Source organism: Drosophila virilis, chromosome X (assembly GCF_030788295.1).
Source record: "Drosophila virilis strain 15010-1051.87 chromosome X, Dvir_AGI_RSII-ME, whole genome shotgun sequence".
In the NCBI taxonomy this organism is placed as follows: Eukaryota; Metazoa; Arthropoda; class Insecta; order Diptera; family Drosophilidae; genus Drosophila; species Drosophila virilis.
The window spans coordinates 12,358,031-12,383,096 of NC_091543.1; the positions used below are offsets into that span (position 1 = coordinate 12,358,031).

Here is a 25,066-nt window from a genome sequence, read left to right on the forward strand (position 1 = left end):
ATATTTGTGCTGCAAATATCGAATTTTAACCGTAGCAAAAACTCGCACTTGAAACCATAACAAGAATAGATTTTTCACATGCAACAGAATGACGCCACAATATGAACGTTGTGGCGACATTGTGTGGCTGAGCAAGGGTGAGGCGCGCATCTTTGCCTTCAAATGCCTCCACTGCGAGCATCAGACAACGGTCTTTCGCAGCTTCAAGGAGCATTTGATTGCCGCACACTCGGAAGAGCTGCGCAAGCTTGATGCAAAAGAGGAGTCCGTCGAGACAAAAACTGTATGCAACACAATTGACACGACATTGGAATGCCAACAGGAGATGCACAAGCAGGAGGCGCACAGGGAGGAGGCGCACAAGCAGGAGGCGCACAGGGAGGAGGCGCACAAGCAGGAGGCGCACATGCAGGAGGCGCACATGCAGGAGGCGCACAAGCAGGAGGCGCACATGCAGGAGGCGCACAAGCAGGAGACGCTTGTTGAAGTGGAAGTGCAGCGAACATCTAGCCAGAGCAAGCCAGCTGTAATCGAGTCGGAGCTGGACCTGGATGCTGCCTGGCAAGCGCAATTCGATGCGTCCAGCAACAGCAGCAGCAACAGTGACAGCGACAGCGACAGCGATGTGCTGGACACAGTGGTAAGTCAATACATTCTCTGTTTGCCCTCCGACTCAATCTCATTCTTGGCACAGGCCACCGATATGCCAGAGTTTTGGCTGCAGGAGCAGCCCGTCATGTTGTCGCTCATCGAGCAGCTGGAGAGCGCCCGCCCGCTGTGGGACAACACAATGCTGGAGTATCGCAACTACAAGCGACGCGGCGAGCTGTGCGACCAAATTGCACACCAGCTGAACGAACAATACCAGCTGCAGCTCAAGTGCCAGGAGATTGCGGACTATGCCAAAAAGCTGCGCGCTGCCTATGCACAGGAGCAGCGCCGCCTCCAGCAGCAGTTGGGCGACCCTGAAGCTGTGGCCGTGTCTGCGACACCAGCAGCCTGGTATTACCAACGCCTGAGTTTTCTGGCCAACAGCGTGAGGCAGCGGCGCAGCAGCAACCGGGCTGCTGCCGATGATGCGGCGGCCGCTGCGTTGCCAGTGCCACAGCTGACGCATGAGCAGAACATCAAGTTCATAGAGCTGTATCGACGCAGTCAGCCCATCTGGGACATGCAGGATCTGAGCTGTCGGCTGCGGCATGCACGTTTGGCGGCCAAGCAGCAGCTGCTGCAGCTGTGCCGCAGCGAGCTGCCGCAGGCACAAAAACTGGAGCCGGCACAGCTGCAGCGCTACATCAAGCATTTGCGCAAAACCTATGCGCAGGAGAAGCTGCGTCGCCTGGAGTGCGAACGCGGCGGATCGGCATATACGCCAAACATACAATGCTATCAGCAGCTGCAGTTTCTGGACGCGCATCTGGCGCCGTTCCGCTGCACCGAGTGCGACCAAATGCTGCACAGTGTGGATGGCTACAAGATGCATTGTGCCCAGCATAAGGGCCGTTTGCCGTTCATCTGTCCGGTCTGTCAGCGCGGCTTTGCGCGCAGCGACAACTGCACCATACATCTGAGACGGCACACACAGAACTATCAGCTGGAGTGCGCGGAGTGCGGCAAGCGCTTCGCCAATACCACGGATCTGCATGTGCATCGGCGGCAGCATACGGGCGAGAAGCCCTATTGCTGTGATGTCTGTGGGCAGCGCTTTGCCACGTGCTCGTTCTTTGTGCGGCATCGGCGCAGGCACCAGCAGCGACCCAAGGGCAAGTGCCATCTGTGCGGCAAGACCTTCTACGAGGTGTCCGTGCTGAACGATCACATCAAGGGCCATCTCAATGTGCGCGACAAGCAGTGCGATGTGTGCCGCAAGTGCTTCACCAGCGCCAAATATTTGCGCCAGCACAAGGAGATCCATGCGGCGAACAAGCGCTATGTTTGTAAAATCTGCAGCAAGGGCTTTGCCCAATATGCCGGCCTCAGCGGGCACATGAAGTCGCATGGAACGATTGTGCGCGGCAGACCCAAGGCACAGCCCAGCCCCAGCCCAACCGACAACAATCCCGGCACATTTCCAGACGACTTGACGCACTGGGACAGTCTGTCGGAAAGTCTCTAAGCCAACCGAAGAGCAGGAATCGGACTAGTCGTATCAGTCGTATGAGTATTATTATGGATACATTTATTTAAATTATTATATATATACATATAAATTGTTGATCTAAGAGATGTAAAGTTCCAGTCAATAAATTAAAGCTGGGCCCGCTTTTTGTTATTTAAGCGCAACATGCCGAAATTATTCGAGATCCCTATATATCGATATACAGCTGTCTAACTATCGATATGAAACATTGAAACAATCGCCTCTTTTGCACATATCTATCAACAAAACCCCAGTTAAACTGACGCAATTGCTAAACGAAATGCTCCAACAATAAATTCAAGCAACTGTTCTTTGCAAAAATCCAGAAAATAGCGAAAATAGTTTAGAAAAAATGTCCGTTCAGGCCCGAGCCAACTTTCAAGTGCCTATTTCTTGCTTGTGCTGGGAAGAACCTCGCAAATGAGGTCCCGTTTTATTTCAATTGATAATTAATGATAAATTCACGTCTTCGTAGGCTAGAAATTTCATGAATTTGTTGAACCAGGTCAGACGTAGGTCTGCAATCCACACAAAACACAATGATTACAATTTCTCAATTCTAAAACTCGGTCAAACCTCATCTCTCTTTTTGCTTGTGGTAAGGCCGGTCTCTGGATCAAGTTGGCATCTACATTTGGAAACATAATTCTTGGTCAAAATTTATGTTAAAATGGTGCCCTCAATCCTAACCTATTTGGACATAGGTCCAAATTGCCCACCCCCATAGTTGGATATTTCCCATACATTAATCATAACCTCAAAAAATGTATTCCAAATATGCCGAAAAAGCTTTTAAAAATGTGATATTTCATATAATCTTCAGGCGTGAAAAGTATGCTACACATATTTCTGTGAAATCAATACGAATTCGTAACTTGGAACACGTTTGAGAGCGTTGCCGTTGAATACTTTATCTGTATGGCAACGCTGGCCATATCGTTAGCCTGGACACAAGGAAAAAATATATAAATAAAATATAACATGAGTAAATAATTAATAGATCAAAAGAATTCACACATGTCTTGTATATACATAAATAGAGCAAACCAAAACCAAGATGTTCAGATAGGATGGGCTTATGTGTTGCAAGAGATTAAAGGGCGAGCAAAAGGCTTCTGCTTATCAATTTGATTAGCACACTTTAGAAGATATGACCGAGTGATAAGTCGGCCTATTAACCCAAAAAAAAAAAAGAAGCTCATTGCTCAGACTAGCTCCATGTACCCATTGAAAATGGCTTAAACGGGTATTTTGGACTTGTGGAAATGTGTGTAACGGACGGAAGGATATATATTCTTGCTCAGCTTCAACAGCCGAATCGATCTAGTCGAGCGCGTGTGTACGAATGTTATCGATAGCTTGTACTATTTTCATGTAATCGATATAAATCGATGACAAAATTCAGAAGAAACCGAAAAAGAAAGCGGGACTAGTTGTAACGACAGGGCATCTGCTAGTCGAGCATACCCGATTAGAGCTGTGCTGATTGTTTTGGTTAGCTGCCAGTGTAAACATAGATATGGCTGAAAATGGATACGGTTTAGTCGTTGGAGGTAGGGGAAAAGGGGATGGGGCGAATGCCAGCGAGAGGCGATCGTCGGTCAACTGTTTAGCGCATTATCGCCAATTTGTTGGGACTGCCCACACGTACTCGTACTCGTACTCGTACTCGATACCCCGTCCAGTCGCGTTGTATGGGATTTATTTCAGCATTTGTTTTGGTGCGCTTTTATCTTATCGGACAGCCGGTTGCGCCTGGCGGGCGAGCGAAGCGAACCAACCGTTGCCGATAAGAGGCCACACAGCACTAAGAATTTCAATAGTTCGATTCGGGGCGAGAGCGTGAGGAAATCGGAAATTCGAGCTGCATGTGAATTGAAATCATGACCGATCCCACTGCGTCATAGTTTCGCATCGTTTTCTCGCAACGGACGAACGGCATCTGCTCGAAAAAGAGAGAGCGCAACAGTTAGAGTGGTGGAAGAGAGCCAGCGAGCGAGCGAGAACGAGTGTAAGGACAGCGCAGCTTGCGGTTAACGGAACAAGCCACAATACAAAAAAAAAAAAAGGAACAACTACAACAACAAGAAGAGAGCACAGTGGTGCACAGGCTGCCGGAAATAAGCCCTTGACTGAAGCAGCAGAGGTAGGCATTTGCTTATAGGGCTTACAGTGATGCCTGCCTGGGTTGAACCACTCGAAAACTATTCACAAAATAGTGTGTGTTTTTTTCAAACAACTCGAACAATACAAACTCTGAGTTCGTAAAACATTTCTTTAGTATGGGTGAGATATGAGTTTTTTTTTTTTTTGTTAAATTTACAATCTGTTAAGAGTAGTTTTGTCAAGTTTAAACATCTGGTAATTGTTTGATTTGTTTTTTGAAAGAAATTAATTTATCAAAATAAGAAACAGCAACCGTTGCAAAAGAGAGCAAACAAATCGCTGGGCACATATAACCAGGCATGACTGTAGCAGCTGGAAACTACAATGAAGTACTTTATAAGCATATTGTATATACTTATTTATATGGCTGACATTTTCCGCATAGCTCGCACCACGGCGCAACGATAAGTCGTTCGCTACGCTGACGTCATCGACGCGCTTGCAGCAAAGGCAAAGTCAAAGCTGCGGAAGGAGTGCAAGAGGCGGCGACGGCGGACGGGGCGAGAGCATGCGCAGGCGCTGTTACACATGCACGCACATGCACGCACAACAACAACAACAACAAGAAGAAGAGTGCATTCGATAAGCTGAGCCTCGAGTCGAACTCGAACTCGAAGTCGCAGTCGCAGTCGAAGTCGAAGTCGAATCGGATAAGACAGCGCAGTGCAATGCAGGCTGGTGCCAGCAATGGGCCAGTGACGCCTGGCACGCCGGACTCGGCGCACATAATCATTGGCGCAGCTGGCTACGTGGCCCATGAGCGTCGGCAGCCACACCCGCCCAAGCGACTGATGAACTGTTTTCGCGATCGTTCGACAACAACAACCTCCTCGAGTGCGCATTATGCGCGCTCGCACAGCTCAACGGCGGCGGCGGCGGCGGCGACGACAGCGCTGCTGCGTCTGGAGAGCAGCGCCGGCTCCAGCCAGGCGCTAGATCAGGCTGGCATTGCGGCCGCCGGCAGCGGCGCTGGCCGCCCGGAGGCGGTGGTGCTGTTGCGCGAGCTGCGCACCAAGCCAAACAAATTGACGCTGCTGAAGAGCAGCAGCAGCAGAGATTTGACGCGGCTGCTGCTGGACGAATCGTCGACAGCATTGCTGGTATCCAATGGCAGCCTGGACATGTGCTCGTCGAATGCCGCATCGGCGGGCAGTCCGGCGCAGGTGCGGGATCGCAACGGCAGCCGGGAGTGCTGCACGGTGTGCGGCAGGCGCTGGCACAATCTAAAGCAGCGCATGCATACGCTGGAGCAGGATCTGCAGGCGCAGGTCAGCTACAGTCAGGAGCTGGAGCAGAAGCTGGCCGACCTGAGCCGCCAGCTGGCTGAACTTGTGCAGGAGAAGCGTCAACCTGTCGCCGCCTTTACCGCCGGAGCTGGCAAACGTCATGGCGTTGGCGGGGGCGGGGGCGGTGGCGGTGGCATCACGCCCGTACGCCCCTCCAGATTGGTCGCCTGGATGAACTTGGCCAACTGGTGGAAGAGCCGTCCCAGCGTTGAGACGTTGCGCGAGCAGCGCATCTTCTTTGACGAGCCCTGCTTCGACACGGAACTGGAGCTGGTCCTCAAGCACGAACAGCACCGGACTGTGCCGCGCATTGTCATCGATTGCTGTGATCTGATCGAGCAAAAGTATCGACGCTCCTCGCAGCCGGTGGAGGGCATATATCGCCAGTGCGGCGATTACAATAAAATCCAAACGCTGCGCTTCAACATCGATGCCAACGACTATGATGCACTGCGTCGACCCGGCGTCGATATACACACACTAACCGGCGTGCTCAAGCTATTTCTGCGCGAGATTAAGAGCCCGCTGATCAGCGTTAACGAGGCCAAAACCTTCATTGGCCCGTCCAATCAATGGCGTAAGTCGCAACAGCTCCCACTTCACATCGATCTCTAATCCAACCCGCCACCCACCCTCTGCCCCATCCTTACGAATTACAGTACTCACCGAGCAAAACCAGAAGCTGGACACACTCAAGAGACTGATACGCTCGCTGCCAGAGATTAACCGCGACACCATGGATTATCTGTTTGGCCACTTCAATCGGTGAGTTTAGCTATATAGTCCATGTGAGCTCCAGGCATGTGGCCTAATTCTGTAATACTTAGATCACTCTCTTTCACTCTCTCTGTCTCTCTCGTGTAGACTCACCAAGGTACCGTTGCAACAGATTAGCGCCGAAACTTTATCGATATCGATAACACCATCGATATTTCACACTGTTGCCCAGGGTGTGCACATGAATGACATACAGGAGCTGCTGCGCGAGGGCGAAACCCTGGCCGATTGTGTGAGGCTCATGATCGAGTACCAGGGTCGCATATTCGAGTAAGTGGAGCGAGCGCCCCCCACCCCCACCCCCCTTCAATCACGCAAAAAAAAAAAAAAGAAGCTTTTGTACCTGTGGTGCTGGTATCATTGGTGTTGGCTCGTAAAGATCGTTGTTTCCCGGCTCTAAGATGCTTCCGATATGTATAAAGTTGTCTCGAACTTGTTTGCTAATTATTCACTTCGAACAATACCAAAAATTCCCCAATGAAATCAAATCCCAACCGTATCCAATCCGTACTGCTCCCACATCATCTTCACACAGATGCACGGCCGATCGTCGACTGAAGCGTCTGAGTGTGCGCAACTTGAAGAAGACGCTTTCCCAACCGGATTTACTATTTCATAACTTATTCTGATAACGCGATGACACAAGAGCTTAACGTGACCCGATACGCTATACGTATTAGGATTATTGTACATATTGCATTAACGATTTTATATACTGTACATACTACCTATGAATACACTTATGCATAAATATTCTGATATTTGATAATCATTTTTGTTTGGAAAGATGTTCTGAGATTAACGTTCATCTAATATACATTCTCGATGTGCTAGGATATCAAAATCCGACGCTGTTGACGAAGTTAGTCTGTGGCCTATGCTTATCGATAACATGCTAGCGATAACAGTTAATCACAATAGACGCTAGAGATGGCCATCCTTAACTTAGCTATCGATAATTCTACACAAGGATATTCAAATTATCGATAAGTTTTTAATGGACAATTTTGATAGCTTTGTTAAATTTGCGATTCATTTTTCTTTACATATAAAATTGGCTTAAGAACAAATGTTTTATATAGCGAGCGAGTCACGAGAGAGAGAGAGAGAGAGAGAGAGAGAGAGAGAGAGAGAGATGGCGATGCACAGTGCCTGGTTTTAAAGAAATATCATGAAATACAGTTGCTATATATGTATATATAATTATGTATATTTAGATATAAATTTTTGTTTATTTCGAACAGCTGCATAACATTCATTATACGATTTGCGAGTGTGCATTAAAGGGTGTGCTTCAAGTGCAGATTTTAGGTAAGAGCCTATGATTTGTTTACCCTTTTTTTTTTTTTTTTTTTTTTTCGTACAGTCTACATGTCTCTAGAACTAAGTACCATACAATACAGTGCTTAGCCAAATATGTATGGTATATGTATATGTATTTCTATATATTATGCACATATATATATATATATCTATATAATGTGTGTATGCTTGCTTGTTTAGCAATACATTTGCTGGCTTTCATTTTGACTGTTCAGCCTTAACATTAGACTAAGTAATTAATAAATATTCTTGTTCATATATATATATATATATATGTGTGTGTGTATATATAAATATTTGTTTTATCAGAGGGTTGTACATGGTATTGTATTGTGTGTACACAGATGCATATATATATATATATATATAATCTATTGATTTCTGGTATTCAATTTAAAAAATAATAATAATAATGACAAACATTCGTTACACGATCACAATGTTGGGTCTAATATATATATATATATATATGTGTGTGTGTGTGTTTGTGATGTATACATATATATATATATATACTGGTTTATGTTAATGTATGTATGCTTACATGACTCAGAATAAACAACTGAATGCATATATGATAAATATACATACACGAAATTAGATACATATATTAAAGGCACAGGAATCGATACACACATATGGGTCTGAGGTCTTTTTAGAAATTATAATATAATTATTATCATATTGCATTGAATTGGAACTGAATGCAAATGGAAACTGAATATACAAATTGTGAGTGCCATTCATTTTGTTATTCATTCACATACACGTAAGTACATTTGTTGTATGCCAATTTGAACAGTTGAATCAATTTCATTTTCATTTGCCAATGCCCTATTTGAAGAAGGGATTCTTGGAGGCCGACGATTTCATGGTGCACAAAATCTGACGCTCCAGCTGAAAGTCATAGTCGAGTGTTTTCAGCAACGATGAGATTTCGGGCAGTGTAGGCAACTGTTGTTAAAGAAATACATTTCATTATTTTCATCATATGCATACAACTAGAAAACAGGACTCACTTCAGTCATTAGCTGGCTGCGCTGCAGCATTGCATGCATGGCAAATGGCACGCCCTCCAGTTCGGTGTAGGTGCCCAGCGTGCCGATGCCGAAGTGGCCAGCACGGCCAGCTGTTTCAGTTCCAGTTGCTGCTCCTGTTGTCGACGCCGGACGCGGCGGCGCTGGCCGCTGTGGCGAATTGATTTGATAGTGCGCCTGTATCTCCTCATAGTCATGATGTTCCGTCGTCGCAGGCACCTGCGGCAGCTGCCAACAAAAGGGATTCGTATTAACAAACTGGATGAGGCTATCCTCCATTTCGTTCACAAAACAAAGCCCTATTACAATTCCTGTATAGTAAAGAGCAGTCCTTCACTTCTTCTACAAAACGGCAGCTCTTTGCCCTCTCAACAATTCTTAGTTATATCCTAACACAATATATATTACTGACAAGACGAAGGACGAAGGAGCTACTGTCAAGACATCTATAGGAATCGCTATATACGGACTCACCGGTCCACGTGAGTTGCGCTGGCCATGCAAATTGAGACGATTCAGTGCCAGCTCCACTTCACAGCCGTTGCCTGGCACGGGCGGAGGCAGGCGCACCGGAATGGCGCCCGTTTTATAACAGATTAGGACACCATTGATATCGCCGGCAAGCTTAAAGCCATCGGGCGCTATCTTAAGCTTGGAGCAGAGTATTATGTCGGTAACGGCCTGGACAACAGTGCCGCGCTTCGACAGCTTGTAGGCGATCTGACGTTTGCGCCACGCCTTCTGATCGGTGTCCGCGGTGCGAGAGAGCAGCGAGAATTCCTTGGGCGGTGGCACCTTCTCGGCAATGACTCTGCAGGTAATTGCTTAGGTTCAGTTTTGTGTACATATTTTATTGGGCACACTTACTTGAGCGTCTCCACAACGTATTCGGGCAGGCCCTCGGATTTGGATAGGCACAAATAGCGTGTGGTTTGTCGTCCAAAGAGTATGTTATTTTCACGCCAAAGATCCGCATCTGCATCCTGATCATATGTCCGATGTATGGCATTAAAGTTCTTTGGGCAGCTATAAATATAAAATGTAATTGCATATAATTGAGGCTTGATTAATGGCTCATTTATAAGAGGTCACGGAACTAGTTCAATTAGCATAAGTGCAAATTGCTCAAGCGACCCTTAGACAATCTATGGACAAGACAGAGCAGTTCAGTGAACTAGTTCAGCTAGTTCTTAAGACAGTTTAAGGCAACGAATTGAATTTGAGAGTGGCAAAGTTCACGGAACTAGTTCAATTAGCATAAATGCTAATTGCTCAAGCGACCCTTAGACAATCTGTGTAAAAGCTCATCTTAGAGCGAGACAGAGCAGTTCATTGAACTAGTTCAGCTAGGTCTTAAGACTGAAGTAAATGGCTCGCGTTTGGAAGAGGTCACAGAACTAGTTCAATTAGCATAAGGGGAATCGCTCGAGCGGCCAGTTCATTGAACTAGTTCAGCTAGTTCTCTAGACTATTTAAGGCAATAAAGTGAACGACTCGGGAATTAGTTAGGTTAGATCGAAAGTTCGTACAACTACAACTGCCGACTGAAAAAAAAACGTAGTTAGAGTGCAATGAAAGCCCACGCATCAAATTTGATCTATCTAGCATTATAATTTTTGCACTCAGCTTCTCTCGATTGTTGCCTTAACTTATTGAGAAGCGCAAGCAATGTGCCTTGTACTCAGTCGAGAGCCAAAACCACTTGAGAATTATAAGCTGGCAAAGCGAATTGGAAGACAGAGAAACTTTGCTAGGCATCCAGCAAATTATATATATATATATATACTTTATGGTTATAGTCTATGGCAGGACAGTCTAGACAAAGAGAGAGAGAGAGAGAGAGAGAAAATGATTCCACTTACCGATCAAAGTCCTCGACAATGTGCAGTGAGGTAATTGGACGATTGTCTGGCAGAAAGTTCCTGATCGAATTGAACACATTCATGGGGCTGGTCGCCGAGCCGTTTGTTGACGCCGCCGTCTGCGCTGCGGCCGGGCCGAGCAGGCCGTTGGGCGGCAGAGCCGTGTTGACGGCCAGAGCCGTGCTGCCGCTCTGGATGTGCTTGCCGGCCTTGTTCATGTCCAGGCGGCGACTATTGGCCAGCTGTGTGTGTGTGTGTGTGTGTGTGTGTGTGGGAGAGAAAGTCGTGCTTATCGCCGGCTGCCGGATGCGCTGCTTGCGTTCGCTTCGAGCTGCTTGAATAGAACAAAGACACGTGAGCATAGGCACAAATATGTTAGTTATGTATGTATATATATATTTATTTGGAGTCTCAAGTTGTTGACACATTACTCATACGCCTCGTTGCCGACTTCGCTAAAGCCACTTTCAATGACATTTCCAATAAGGCAGCGCGTTCAATATTTTCTGAATGGGCATTTCCCCAGCTCTGATTCATAATCGAGCGGCGCTGCACTCTGTGGCCACTTTCTGGCTATCATAATAAACCAATAAATACAAAAACAAATCTAAAGGCAAACGAATTGTTATTTTTATTGTTAACGCCAAAAGTTTCTCTTTTGCACTTAGCAGAACAAAAACAAACAAATGCGCCATCGGGCTCAAGTGCGCACATTTTTATACCCTGCAAATGGTTAAGAGAGGGTATCATGTTGCTGGGCAAGCGTTTGTAACAGGCAGCTGGCATTATCTCATCTCGATCGAGAAACGATCCAATCGATATTAAGCCGTGCATTTTGTATACATATACATATATCGAGCTTATCGTTAATCGATAATATCTATTTTCTTACTATCGATAAATATCGATGTGAAGAATTTGTTTTTCTCAACAGCAAACTTGTTGAGAAAGCATATTAAACCTTTTGCATAACTTCCGTCACTTGGTCCAGGGTATCTTCTGACCGTGCACGCCCAGCTAGCGCACTCTTGCTATACCCTACCACATGGAGCGGCTGCACCAACTTGCCTATCAAGCAGACCCCTGAAAGAAATTAGTTGTGTTTGATAGGCCAAAATTTGCGTAAACCCCAAAAATAAAAATAATAAAACGTAGAAAGTGCATGTAAATAAACCAAATATGAGAACTGAAGCTTCAATTGTTAAAACAAATCTAAAAAAATATGACTTAAGAGTGCAGAAAAGTGTTATGACAGAGTTCACGGAAAGAAGCTGATGTCATATTTGTAGCACGTTTAGGAATACGATTTCATGTCAAAGTCTCGACAAACACGCACGCCAAATTTGAACGTGATTTGTTGTGCAGTGTATTGACCCCAAAACTATCGAAACCTACAAGAACTGTACCTGATTTTGTTATATAGTTACCTAAGATACATATTTCTTTCAGCAACTAAATAATGCTCATTCAGCAGTAAATATTTAATTATAAACCGATCAATTAACTTATTTAATTTATATTATAGGCATTATCTTTAAAGGGTGTTTAAGCTTCGGTGTGCTGTTTTGTTTGTGTTATCATTGACAAATTGAATATGCAGAAGCGATTTGCTTAGGCAAGCAACAGCGCTGAAACTTGATCAAGTACTATATAAACATAATTAAATTATGCGAATAGCTTGCACATGCATGTTTGTTTACGTTTATTCTGTCTGTGTGTATGCGGCCAGTGCTGCCCAGCAAGAAAAACCCAATTACATATGTGTGTGTGTCGAGCAAAGCTAACAGCACGATTAACTTAACTGTTTTCAGTACTTGAAATGAATGTACATACATATATATCCCAACATATCCCAATAAACCGCACTATTTAACACTATATGTATTTATTATATTTTCAAAGATGACTTTCAGTTGCCAAAACTGCGACTCTAAAGCCATATAATGCGTATTTTATGGCTTTGATAATGAGTAAAACAGGAATGTCTAGCACAGCGTATAGATAAGTATTGATAATTTACCAAGATACATACATATATGCATCATCATTTCGCATTATATTTATTGTGCCACAAGAAAGCCAAAATTCCAATTGCCGCTATTTCTAGCCAGACTTGACGAGATATCCGGTGCATTTGGCAGCACTGGTTTACAGTAACAAGCTAAATGCGAATGCAACGCAGCACAATCTTAAAAGGTCGCAGCTGGACAGCGCAATGAAGAAACCACCAAATATGAGTAAGGTTTAAGTAGATGGACGGCCATGGCGGGGGCCGGGTGGGGGCAAGTGCAAGACAAAGAACAATAAACTGCAGTACGTGACAAGGGCCAAAAGCGTGGTGTAAGACAAGCAGACAGACAGAGAGCAAAAACAGCAGCCGTTAACTAACACTCGCTCGCACTTATGTACATACATACATAAGCTTACCCGTTCACCCGCGCTTGCTTCCACTTCAGCGTACACACACACACACACACACACGCACACGCACAGGCACTAAATAAAAATTACGAGTTTTGAGTGAAAACAAGAATTTTTCGGGCGCATTTCGCAATTTGAATAACACAAAAATAGAAACGTTTTATATAGTTGAGAGTTTTTAGTGTTGTTTCTTGCGCACACAAATCAAATTTGAAGCGTAAATTGCAGGGCAACTAATTGAAAATGAAAGGCAGCAGCGACAGTAGCAGCAGCAGCGACAGCGACAGCAGCAGTCGGCATTGTTGGCGGCAGCATCAGTATGCCGCTGCACACATACATACACATATACACACACAGCATACATAGATAGCTGCACATAATTAGCATTCACTGCTGCTGCAGCAGTTCATTCTTATAAGATTGAATTTTGAGTGAATGCAGACAAAGCTTTGCGCTGCTGCGCTGACAACAACAACCGTAACAGCAGCAGTTGCAGCGGCAGCGGCTGCGGTCGCCAGCAGCACCAATACCAATTAATAAATGAATTTGTGTTGCTCATTGGTTACGTACCTTTTGCACTGTTTGCTTCAGGTATATGAATTGCATTTAATTGTACATTTATTGTTAGCCTTGTTGCTATTTTTAATACACAATTGCACTTTTTTTCGTAGACATAAAACAAATAACAAAAAAAATACACTGCGATTGTTTAGCGCCCGCCGCCCGCACACTCCGTCAGCTGTGGTTAATTAAAATCAACTAATGCCAGTGTGGCCGTATTCAAATCTCTGCACTTTGCTCTGGTTCGATAAAGAACATTTTACTAAGTCCATAAGAACGAACTTGTTCAATGCTGTACGATCTATTGAACTAAAAGAACTTTTTGTTCAAAAGCTCACGAAGTATTTTTATTTTCATTCAATTTCTTTAGCGCATAAAATGTTTAGTTTGCTTTCTTTTAAAACATATCGCGGCTCTAGTTTACCATATATAATAAAGTAAAATAATGCCCGGCTGCGACTTGACCACCCTAAACGATATTTGTACGCCCGCATTGAGTATATCGATATTCTAATTAATCAGCGATTTGTATGCAAAAATCGATACAAAATCAACAAACTCACTTTAACCAGATGCTTTATACGCGGATCTTAAGCAAACAAATTTAAACCAGATGGAAAAGGCCATGGAAGCGATTGCCATACCCAACATTGATGCATATCGGCGTCTGCTGAACAAGGCTGTCTCCCAGCTGCTGCTGGACAAAGGCGCCGCCCTGGCCAGCAATCAATGCCTTGAGACGCTGACCCAAATGATGCAGGCGCGTAAGTGTGAATTATTTTATTATACACCAATGTGTGTATTAAAATATTCCATTTGCAGTGATCGTTGAGATTGGCAATTCGGCGCACAACTACTGCGAGCTAGGCGGCCGCACCATGCCCACCGTGGGCGACGTTAGCTTGGCGCTCATCAACATGGGCATCAACATAAGCAGCCTGGAGCCGTATGTGCGCCGTGTCAGTCATGTGCCGATACCGCTGCCATCACAACAAACCCAACAGCGTCAGTTGAGTCTGCTGCAGGCGGGCAGCAAGGCGTCCCATCCGCATTACGTGCCCAGCTATTTGCCAGCTATGCCCGATCCTCATGCCTATATTCGAACGCCCACGCACAAGCAGCCCGTAACCGAATACGAGGCAATAAGGGAAAAGGCAGCCAGTCAGAAGCGTGACGTTGAGAAGGCGCTGACCAAATTTCTGTGCAAAACAACAGAAACAAACAATCTCTTTCCCACCGAGGACAACATGTTTCCGTGTAAGTAAGCGCTGCGATTAATGGTTCTTGGTTCTTTATTCAAATGTTTCGACTTCTTTTTCTGAATGCAACAGTAATCGCCTGTAAGCCCGCCTTTCCGGCGTATGCAGCTGCCTTGAATCCCACAGATCAGGTATTTGACTTCGAGGAGCTGGAGTACCACTACTTGGTGGCCAATCGTACGGAAGATGTGCCCAGTAAAGGTAGGTCCAAATTGTACACAATAGATATTCCAATGAACACAGGCTCTACTTTCATTTGCAGAGGAGGGCGAGGAGGGTGACAGTGAGAATGAGGAACTGGATGGCGACAAGTCCAAGGAGGAGAAGCCCGAGCTGGAGATCAAGCCCAATTCAACAACAAATAAAGCTATTTTAGAGAATCCCAATATAGACAATCCCTACTTGCGTGCCGCTACACTGCCAAAGCGTTCCAAGCTGCACAGTGAGTGCACTACACCACGCATGGTGCCCTCACGAAGTATACACTCGGCTTCACCCACGACACCGACGCCCTCAACTCTAGAGATAACCAAAAGTAGTGCTTAGTTATAATTATAAATAGATGCATTGTAATTGTGTATAGTTTTTTAAAAAAAAAATATTGGATAAACAAACTCTTTTCTTCTTATCGATAGTTCGTGCTTTTGCTTAAAATGGTGTGCGATGGCAGCGCTGCGGCAACAAACAGCTGTTTCGATATAAAAGTACATTTTACTTATCGATAGCTCGTGCTATTGCATAAAATGATGTTAGGTGGCAACGCTGCGGCAACAATCAGCTGTTTACCAGGCCGCAGCAACGTTACAGTGCATTTTACATTTTACCAAGTTGAATTAATAAAATTGCTTTTTAAAAGTGTTTACTAAATTAAAAAGCCAACAAATTGTTGTTGTTTTCGTTGCTTACAAGCGGCTGCTGTACATAAATTATACATATTAGCGCTAAACGTGCTCAACATGAATTTCCTGCGCCAAACATTCAACGTTACGAAACAATTGACGGCACAAGGTAAGTTTTAACAAAAATCCCTATTTAAAACATTGCGTTGCGGCTATTTATTCAACTTCGAGTCCCGTGTTCTATATACATACGCGCCCACGCGCCTAATTGCCAACCATGTGAGGCAGCCGGTAGCCGCTTGCGCACATCCATTTCCAATTGGTGACTGTGCGCATTTTGTGTTTATCCAAGGATCCTGCGTTCCATTGTGTGCACACAATGATTTGTATTGTCTGTTGTTTGCCTGCGATCTCAACTCTTTTACATGGGCGCGTGGCCGGCTTGCGAGCCTGTCGCCCGTCTGCCAGTTCTCTAGTTGTCGTCGTACCCCCCTTCCCCCTGCCCAGCCCCTTATCGTGTGTCTAGTCTGTGAATATTTTTATAAGCATTTTCTCATGTGTGTTTCCTGTTTGTGTGTTTTAATGTGTCCTCAAAACTGTTCACGGAGCCTACAAAGTGTGTATTGAGAATATATATATATATATATAGTCCATCTGTCCATCTTGGATATTTGTCATTGGAACGGGCGAGCGAAAAAAGGGTTTGTCAATGAAAAACTTATCATTTTCATTATGTGCAACATTTACTAACCAAATCTATTCAATACATAGGTTGGACAAACTTGCCTTCTGTTCTTCGAGATAACTTCAGCAAAGTCTGCCAATGCGATCTGAAGTCCATTCAATTTTTGGCCTAGCAAAAAACGCATTCGTTTTTCTGCTTGTTTTAATTAAAATTCACAACAAAATCCGCATAACATGAGGCCCACCCTCAACAATAGGAATTTGCATGACATGCACACAATAAGGAAAAAACAACACAAGAAAAAAAAATTATGAGAAAAGGACACACACACACACACAGGTGCGTTCGGATCGCGGCAGACAATGCACGGAGCTGTGATTGGCATAGTTCTTGCTGTGCGCCTGCTCCCATTGTAAGCGATTGTCCAGCGTTATGGTAATTATTACCTGTGTGTACGTGTGTGTGTGTGTGTGTGGCATTTAATTAAAAATTGTTGTCGTTTGCGATTTTGGCTGCAGTACAGTCGAGTCCAGTCGGGAGTCCAGCTGAACAGAAATCTGAGCATCAGACAGTCAACCCCCGTGCATGGCTAAAGGTTCTCAATGCTTAAAAGGCTTGAGAACTGCAGTTGCCGCTGACCCACAGCCGCGTCATTTGGCTGCAATTATTTGTGAAAATAACCTTATATATGGATGATATATGGATGGATATGGATGGATATATGGATGTGCGCAGCATAACAATTATTTTGCGATTTTCACAGAGATTAGCCACAACAAAAGGCGAATGGCCATTGTTGCTTGGGCATTTGGAACTGGCCAACTGTTTCTGACCCTTTTGTCATGTTGTGTCCGTTCTCTCGTTTGTGTCAAATGTTTTTAGCCGCTCGCTGCGGCTGCGCTCACACATGCGGCAGCAGCTACCATATACAATTTATATACCAATATATGTACACATATTTAATTGGTACAGTTGTGTCCACTTGCATTGTATGTGTACACTTAACGCACTCTTGCAATTCCGGACAAGTCAAGAGGAGACAACTAGACGTTGGCAATCGGAAATTGGAAGCCTTACAGAAACACTGCGTTTATAACTTGTTCTCAGCTGTTTCTCTCTCTCATCTTGATTACATTGCAGCGCTGCAGAGCAATTATTTGTGTGCCGCATTGCGCGGCATGGCATCGTTGAATCAAATGCATCGCACTGGGCCGCATATAAAGAAGCGTCCGCCACGTCAGCCGCTGGATGGTAAACCGTTTGCCAAGGGCGTTGTGCTCAAGACACTGATCAAGAAGCCAAAGAAACCAAACTCGGCGAATCGTAAATGCGCGCTGGTGCGCTTATCCACCGGCAAGGAGATGGTCGCCTATATACCCGGCATTGGACATAATCTGCAGGAGCATAATATTGTACTGTGTCGCGTCGGACGACTGCAGGATGTGCCCGGCGTCAAGCTGAAGGCGGTGCGCGGTGTCTACGATCTGGCGCACGTTATCAAGAAGGGCCAATGACAACCAACTACCATGTAATTCTCTTCCATAAAAAAACAAAAAAAAAATAAGAAAAGAAAACAAGCCAAATCTTTGAGTACTCTGCTATTCTTGTGCAGCATATATTATTATGATTTTTTTAATGGAAAATTATGCAGCTCAGCGGGATTAGTGTAAGTAGCCAACACACAACAAGTGAGCTCTGGCCTCGCCTCATCCCAACTTGTCTTGCCGTAATCTTAAGTCAACAGGCCAAATTGCGAGCCAAACAATTGGCCAGTGTTGCCAACGACGCTGCCGAAAAAGGAGCTAAATCCCATTGGAAAATAGCTAAAAAATAGCCAGAGCATGAATTGGACGACTGAAGACAGCTGAAATTGGCCAGAATTTGGCCAGAATATAGCTGATATCGCAACACTGCACATTTGTTGCCCACTCGAAATATGATTTTAACGGCATTTTTACGCTTTAGCAGGCAAATCCCTTTTTGAAGAAACGGCCCGTCTTTACTTTTTAACAGAATTTGCTTGCACAAATTTTATGCCAAATAATCGTTAAGCGAAATGGGCGTCGACAGGCCACGCCACATTTTCACAGTACGCAGAGCCTCGCCACGCCTTTGCAACAGGATACAACAAATTTTGAATAGGCACCGACCAGGTTGTCGTGCATCTGGGCTGAACGATAACATCTGTATTAAATCAATCCCATATTCAAGCTTCCAAAGGATTTCGGCAACATGCCAATTCCGCTATTAATCTTTCGGGTTATCCTGAATATCTGGGTAGTCCTAGGTGTGGAGCTGGTGTCGCTTATGGCAGAGCAGCTGAATGCTAACATATACGAGCATAAAAAGTTTCATCAGGAATCCATATGCAACTTGAGGTCCGACCCACTGACGAGGGGTAGTTGAGGATTCTCAGATGTGATTATTATATGTTACTCATTAATTGATGTGGCGGGTAAGTCAAGTTCTCACATAATACATTTTAATATAACGCCAGCTGCTGCTTTATTTCGCGCTATTTATATTTGTTCCTTCGGGTCAAATAACCAAAGATCTCTACTTCATATTTAATGTACTTTATTTTCTGGTGCCGTACGAACTTCTGGGGCTTGCGATTACGTTGAGCTTGTGGGTCTGCTGGGATAAATTGAATTATTCTAAACGCTGGCGTTTTATCAACAATTAAACTTTGCCCTTACCTTACCTTTATCTATCTTTAATTGTGTTTAACTGGCAACGCCATTCCTGAGGCTCACTAACTAGATGGCAACTACGAGAAAATGGCCGCCGTTATACGCTTAAGTATGTACATATGTATGCATATTGATATGGACGTGCGTTGAACGTTGTATCCAACACGTTACGCAACAGATGCAACAGCAGTTAAGACAAACGATCATGATGTCCGCCATGACGAAGTAGCCACTGTGGTATATGCATGTATGTTAGTTACTTCGGTTGTGCACAAAATATAAGCGATCAAGCTTATCTTATTAAGTAGCACTATACATAGTTGCCTTTAAATGCTATCAACTTGTTGTGCAACAGTTGTTTAGCCACGCTCAGGGTGGCAGCCCTGACAAAATGGCCGCCCTGATGTACAAAATTTACAAAGCGCATCTGTGAACACGATATGCAACGGTTATAAATCAGCGATATATAATCAACATGGCAGCCTTACAAGCATAATTATGTTCCGCAAACAAACAATCTGTTACGCAACTGTTGCGTAGCGGATATATACGATCAAGATGGCATCTATCTAAATGTGGCCACCACATTTAATTAATCAGCGACATTTAATCAACATGGCAACCTTACAAGCATCAATATGTTCCGCTAACAAGCAACCTGTTACGCAACTGTTGTGCAGCGGATATATGCGATCAAGATGGCATCCATGTGAATGTGGCCACCACGTTTTTTCTGAATTGTGCGGGTGCGTGTGTAAAATAAAAATTATATATGTATTCCTGTAAATAACGCATTTAAATAACGAAATATCAAACGCTTATACATAACTGTGGGAAGCTCTTCGTCTACTATAACAACTCTTTTCAGAGTAGCGCTGGTAAGTGAATTTTTAGACCCTTTTTTTGTCGGTACCCATCAAAGCCACGGTAAACGGTTAACTGTTAACCAGCTACACGGAAACAGTTAAACAAACACACGTCCAGCGATCGTTTTATGAAAGCCGACGGACATTGCAGTCCCACGATGACATTTCAGCGTTGACCACGAAAAATCCTTTTGGGCCAAAAGTCTAGGCGACACTCGCCTAACAATGGCCAGCAGCGTTACCGTTAACCGTTAGAACAACAGTGTCTGCCTGATTGAGCCATTATGACGAAGCCGAAGACGCAGACGAAGACGCAGACGAGGCGAACGACAGTTTTTGTCGCTTCTTTTGCGCTGCCGTTCTTTGTTTTAGCGTCGTTCGCTGATTTTATGCTGAGTCAAGTTGGCTAACATGCAGCCAAATCCCTTTGTACTTAAGCGTGCATAATTTTTATCAATAAAAATGCCATTGTGCACACACACACACACACATACGCACACACACATAGGGAGAGGCTAGCCACATAGTATATATGCGATAAGCACTAATCATCCTGTTGGCACTTCCGTTGAAATCGTACCGCAACGGTTCTTTGTTTTTTTTTTTTTCAGTAATAACTGTAAAATTTGGCAAAATGACAAATGATTAGCTGGCCAAGGCAGACTCATGCAAATGTTCACACATTCCGAACCTTGAGATTCGGTTCGTAAACCTGATTTTTCACATAATAAGTGTTTTTTTCTATTTCATTATAATCTAGAGAATCTTAATTCATAGCTTATACCCTGCACCCGTTAAAAATGGGCAAATGGGGTATAACGTATTTGTGCAAATGTATGTAACAGGCAGAAGAAAGCTTCTCCGACCCCATAAAGTATATTATATTCTTGATCAGCATCAATAGTCGTGTCGGTCTAGCCAGGTCCGTCTGTCTATCCGTCTGTTTGTCCGTCCGCCCTAGTGCCTGCGCAGATCGAGTTTTTTTTCTTCTGATAATCGAAAACTGACTCCGTTTTCAAGCAATCAATAAAAATCGATATCGACATACTGTATTTTTTTAGTTGGGTAAATACTAAGAACTAGAGGCACCAAACTTAATATTTAAACTCTAGAGTAGTATATATATATATATAAAGTATCTTGAAACGAGCGTGTTGCGCGAGGGTATTCTCCTAGTCTATATGTAATACTTACTTTGTATTCTAAACGCTTGAATCACAAAACTTGGATAAGATATAAGGAAAACGTCTTTGTTTCTGCTAACTATGCGAAAGCGAGTACATTTTCGTTTATTATTTTAAGTCGAGAATAGTTAGAAACCATTTACTAGGGCTTTCGGCTAAGACAGTATTACATGCAGTCACTAACCCCAGACTCGAGCCCAGATTCACCTAAATAAATGACTTATTTGAAGAGCTAAGCTTCTTTGAACCAAACGTACTTAAAGTCCACCTTAAGTTAAAAGCTAAAAACTAACGAATTCCGTTAAGGTTATCATATAACTAAATGCTAGTATAAATCGTTGCCGTGGACAGCGTTTAATGAAAGTCGACTGACCCTTCTGGGAACTTTAATTGCGGTTGTTCTGACATTTTGCTAAAGGGTTGGCAAAAGGATTGCTTTGTAGATTGTCAAACGGTTTGTTTAATTTTCGACACGTGTTCTGGACTTTGGGGTTGATTTCGGTTGCATGAATATGAACATAAAATTGCAACCCCGTTGGTCGTGCGGCAATTTCAACCCCCATTCGTTGCTTGTACAACCCTTGCTCAACCACAAAATGGAGTTGCGCTCGGTAATTTAATTCCTGAGCACAAATGGCGTTTGATATGTGTTTCTTTTTTTTTTTTTGTTGCCGGGTTTGTTTGGCCCGACTAAGCTCCAGAGTCCATGGGGAACGATCGTTATAAGGAAAAGAATGAAGACAACACAAACCCAAAACAACAGCAGAGAGATCTAATTGCCAAATACTTTGTATTCTTTTAACCATTTAACAAGAATAGATTGGCAAGTCAAATAATGATGCATAACCCTTGAGAGGCAAGTGGCAAAAAATAAAACAAAAAAAAAAAAAATAGATGCGGCAACACAGATAATCCACAACGAACAACATCATTTTCTTCTAATCAATTTGCTAAAGAATGGCACGGCACAAGAGCAGAGTCTTAAAAAAAGAGATCAGACTGGCATTCAGTTGAAATGTCAAGAGATCTCCGAGATGCCAACAAACAACGGGCGGGCGTTAACCGCACAAAAGGTCGATCGTGTGCCTTTGGCAGCACAAGCAGCCAATTGTGTGTGCGTGTGTGTGCCTTGTGTGTTTGTGTGTGTGTATATTGTTGGCCACGTGCAGCGCACACTCCAATGGCAACGCATCGATCGTTGGCCAGGTGAGAATTCTGGCATTGGCATTTGATTTCAACCCCTTTTGGCTTGATGCTCGTGGTGATCGTGCAGTTTGATACCCAACGATTCGCCACCTTTATCAATGTTGACATATCACAAAATATGTTAACTGCGAATCGCAGATTTCAATTTGTGTTTACTCATCGCCATAATCCTTATGAGGCGGCACGATCCTTCGTTTGATCGCATGCCAAACGTTTGCTCAGCACGTGTCTTTATTTTGTTCACATTTAGAGTAGTTTGCCTCTTATTAAAGAGGTGCCTCGATCTACTAAAGTGTTTGATAGTTGATAGTTGAGCAGTGATCATAGTATGGCTGGATCAGGCTAGATCTGCGTGCATTGTCGATCTTGTTAACCTTGTTTTAAGAGCACTTTTTCCGTGATCGTTACCTTATATCATTTGTTCATCTGATGCTCGAACTTATCCTTAAATGTACTTGATTGTTCACGCTCTCAACGATCTTGTAGACTATTTTTATTTTAGTAACTGTTGACTAGCTTAATAATAATCCAACTGCTTGGTGAGTTATGCTGATCAGCGAAAGCTATGCAAAAACAGATCTTTCTAATCTAGTCAACTCCAAGTGGGCTTGATGACTGCTTGATCGGCGATAGTTGCGTTAAGTTTGAAGTATTAAGCTGAGAACTAAGCCTAACGGTTGGTGGTTTGATCAGTGCTTGATCAGTGATCGTTGCTTAGACCAATTTGTTGATCTGCTAATCTGAGCTGATCTAGTTGAGTGGTTGGAGGCAAGATCGCGCCCGAAGCCTAGGCATAAGTTTCTGGCTTAAGGGGGGCTTGATCGGCGAATGTTACCTAGCCCAAAAACCTAGAGCTGATAATCTGGCGGATCTAAATGAGTGTCACAGGCTGTTCAACTAATTATTCAATTGACCTAAAAATTTGCATTGGCAAATGGGCAAATGGGATTGAATGCCGAGCCGGTACGGCAGTCGGTACGGCAGTGGGTACTGTTACTGTTACTGGTAATCTACGGATTTACGTGAAACTTTTGCAATAGTTTCAGTGCATAACAATAAATTAGAACTTATTTTGCGTGTATTTGGCAATATACGAGCAAAACTGGTGGCCTAATCTTAAGTACGGCCCTGATCCGGGCCTCGCTCCCCGGTGCGTCTTGAGCGTAATCTGAGATTAAATTAAAATGTCGCAGGCGCGCATTCATAATCGGGGCCATGAAAAACTGCTTTCTGCTGCATAATCCGCCCTCGACATCGTCGTCGTTGTAGTTGTCGTTGTCGTTCTCGTTGTCGTTGTCGTCGCCTGGCCTAATCCTTTCGCCGACTCAATTGACTAGCGCTACCTGCGCACGCCTGTCGGTACCTTGACCAGGACCAGGACCAGAGAGAGGCCATGCAACAGGCGCGCTACACACGAATTAACCTGATTAAAATTGTATTTTTCCCAAATTTATGGGATTAAGTTCCGTTCAAGTTCCTTTAACTCGTTTAAGCTACCGGATTTAGTTCAAGTGCGCGACCTGAGAGCGAACCACATATGAGGCTCACAAAAACTTGGCTTGAACACTTGCATTGAGCCGCCTGTGAGCCGATTTTTATTGGGCTGGCTTAATTAGCACAATTGTTTACAAAATTTACCTTTCGTCATGCTGACGGCCCATTCGCCTTCTCTCTCTCTCTCTCGTCGGACCTCTGCGCTGTGTGAAATCCATGGCACGCACACGCCCACAGCACAGGGAACAGGCCACAGGCCACAGGGCACAGGCCAAAACGTGTGAACCGAGCAGCTTGAAATTCGATTTAAAAATTAGTCTAATCCACAGCCAGATACTACCGAAAATGGGCCAAGAGCATGCGACTCTCTGTCTCTCTTTGGCCATCCTCTTGCTACCATTTGCCTTTGCTCTTTCCATTCCCCTTAAATGCAATTAGCTTATGCAAATGTCTCTGAACCACAGAACCCGCAGCACAGACAAAAGACATTCGCTCCACAAAAGGCGCGGTGCGGTTTTTTTTTTTTAATGACCCTCAGCATTTCTTTTTTATTGTGCCCAGTTACATAATTGTCGGGCTTTGTTCGATCTGAAATTAATGGTATACCTAGGTAGGCTTCAACTCGTCTCTATTCCATTTTCCTTTTGGCAATATAGGCATTTCACTATTCAGCAATGTTGCAATTAATCAAGAATGTATATAAATACACTTGAGGCTGATTCTGGAAGATTCCGTCACTTCTTTCGGATATGTAGGAGGCATATTATCCTGCCGCATCTGTTGTTTTGACTAAGAGCAGGACCCAGCGTTGTTTCTGTTTCCTATATAGAGCTTCACATATTTTTGATAACCTTTTTATTATATGAGCTATAATGAGCTAAAGGAAAAAAGAGACAGAAAGAGGATTAGACCTCTGGAGAGCTACAAAAGCTGGCAACTTTGAATTTCAAATATATATAATCTTTTAAATCATATCGAAAACGAACTTATTCATTTTTGCGCTATCTTTTAATATTTTCCTTTATGGCAAAGCTTAACCCAAAAACTAAAAGAGGTAGATATACGAAGCATGTAGGTTCTCTTAGAATATGCACATGCTATAAATATTTCGCAAATTGGATACTTCATCGATTCTTCCCCAAAGAATGGTAGAACCTTGCGCTTTAGTACACGTGCTCACATGCGATAGTTAAGTACCGAAAATCGTATAAGGATCGGACCATTAAAAGTGATCTTAATCAAACAAAGTGTGGGCTAAAGAGTAGAA

General features: G+C 43.9%; 5 protein-coding genes and 1 long non-coding RNA gene across 8 annotated transcripts; 4 read left to right on the top strand and 2 right to left on the bottom strand.

The window, feature by feature from the left end:
* LOC6633876 (uncharacterized) lies at positions 1-2,277 on the top strand. 2 transcript variants are annotated; one of them, XM_032440290.2, is made up of 2 exons: positions 1-637; positions 695-2,277. In XM_032440290.2, the coding sequence occupies exons 1-2, from the start codon at positions 89-91 to the stop codon at positions 2,114-2,116; spliced, it is 1,971 nt and encodes a 656-aa protein (XP_032296181.1). In that variant the 5' UTR covers positions 1-88; the 3' UTR covers positions 2,117-2,277. The 2 variants fall into 2 exon arrangements, with proteins under 2 accessions (XP_032296181.1, XP_002057387.1); XM_002057351.4 differs by having other exon boundaries at positions 3-640.
* A 1,582-nt stretch (positions 2,278-3,859) lies between these two features.
* RhoGAP16F (Rho GTPase activating protein at 16F) lies at positions 3,860-7,130 on the top strand. Its single transcript, XM_032440292.2, has 5 exons — positions 3,860-4,286; positions 4,692-6,169; positions 6,252-6,357; positions 6,457-6,639; positions 6,905-7,130. Exons 2-5 carry the CDS (start codon positions 4,975-4,977, stop codon positions 6,996-6,998), a joined length of 1,578 nt encoding a protein of 525 aa, XP_032296183.1. The 5' UTR covers positions 3,860-4,286; positions 4,692-4,974; the 3' UTR covers positions 6,999-7,130.
* A 416-nt stretch (positions 7,131-7,546) lies between these two features.
* On the bottom strand, positions 7,547-13,765 carry Mvb12 (multivesicular body subunit 12-like Mvb12). 2 transcript variants are annotated; one of them, XM_002057353.4, is made up of 6 exons: positions 13,583-13,765; positions 10,592-10,922; positions 9,597-9,755; positions 9,204-9,540; positions 8,712-8,957; positions 7,547-8,646 (listed from the first exon to the last, which is right to left on the bottom strand). In XM_002057353.4, the coding sequence occupies exons 2-6, from the start codon at positions 10,807-10,809 to the stop codon at positions 8,527-8,529; spliced, it is 1,080 nt and encodes a 359-aa protein (XP_002057389.1). In that variant the 5' UTR covers positions 10,810-10,922; positions 13,583-13,765; the 3' UTR covers positions 7,547-8,526. The 2 variants fall into 2 exon arrangements, with proteins under 2 accessions (XP_002057389.1, XP_015025421.1); XM_015169935.3 differs by having other exon boundaries at positions 10,592-10,925.
* A 340-nt stretch (positions 13,766-14,105) lies between these two features.
* Positions 14,106-15,466, top strand: Taf8 (TBP-associated factor 8). Its single transcript, XM_032439951.2, has 4 exons — positions 14,106-14,337; positions 14,396-14,830; positions 14,905-15,033; positions 15,095-15,466. The coding sequence occupies exons 1-4, from the start codon at positions 14,187-14,189 to the stop codon at positions 15,376-15,378; spliced, it is 999 nt and encodes a 332-aa protein (XP_032295842.1). The 5' UTR covers positions 14,106-14,186; the 3' UTR covers positions 15,379-15,466.
* Positions 15,467-15,598: 132 nt separating this feature from the next.
* Positions 15,599-17,972, top strand: tko (technical knockout). The gene is made up of 2 exons (XM_002057355.4): positions 15,599-15,840; positions 17,497-17,972. Exons 1-2 carry the CDS (start codon positions 15,789-15,791, stop codon positions 17,868-17,870), a joined length of 426 nt encoding a protein of 141 aa, XP_002057391.1. The 5' UTR covers positions 15,599-15,788; the 3' UTR covers positions 17,871-17,972.
* Positions 17,973-18,916: 944 nt separating this feature from the next.
* LOC116652075 (uncharacterized) lies at positions 18,917-19,542 on the bottom strand. Its single transcript, XR_004305072.2, has 2 exons — positions 19,061-19,542; positions 18,917-18,990 (listed from the first exon to the last, which is right to left on the bottom strand). It is a non-coding gene; the product is annotated as an uncharacterized lncRNA (long non-coding RNA).
* Between the last annotated feature and the right edge of the window lie 5,524 nt (positions 19,543-25,066).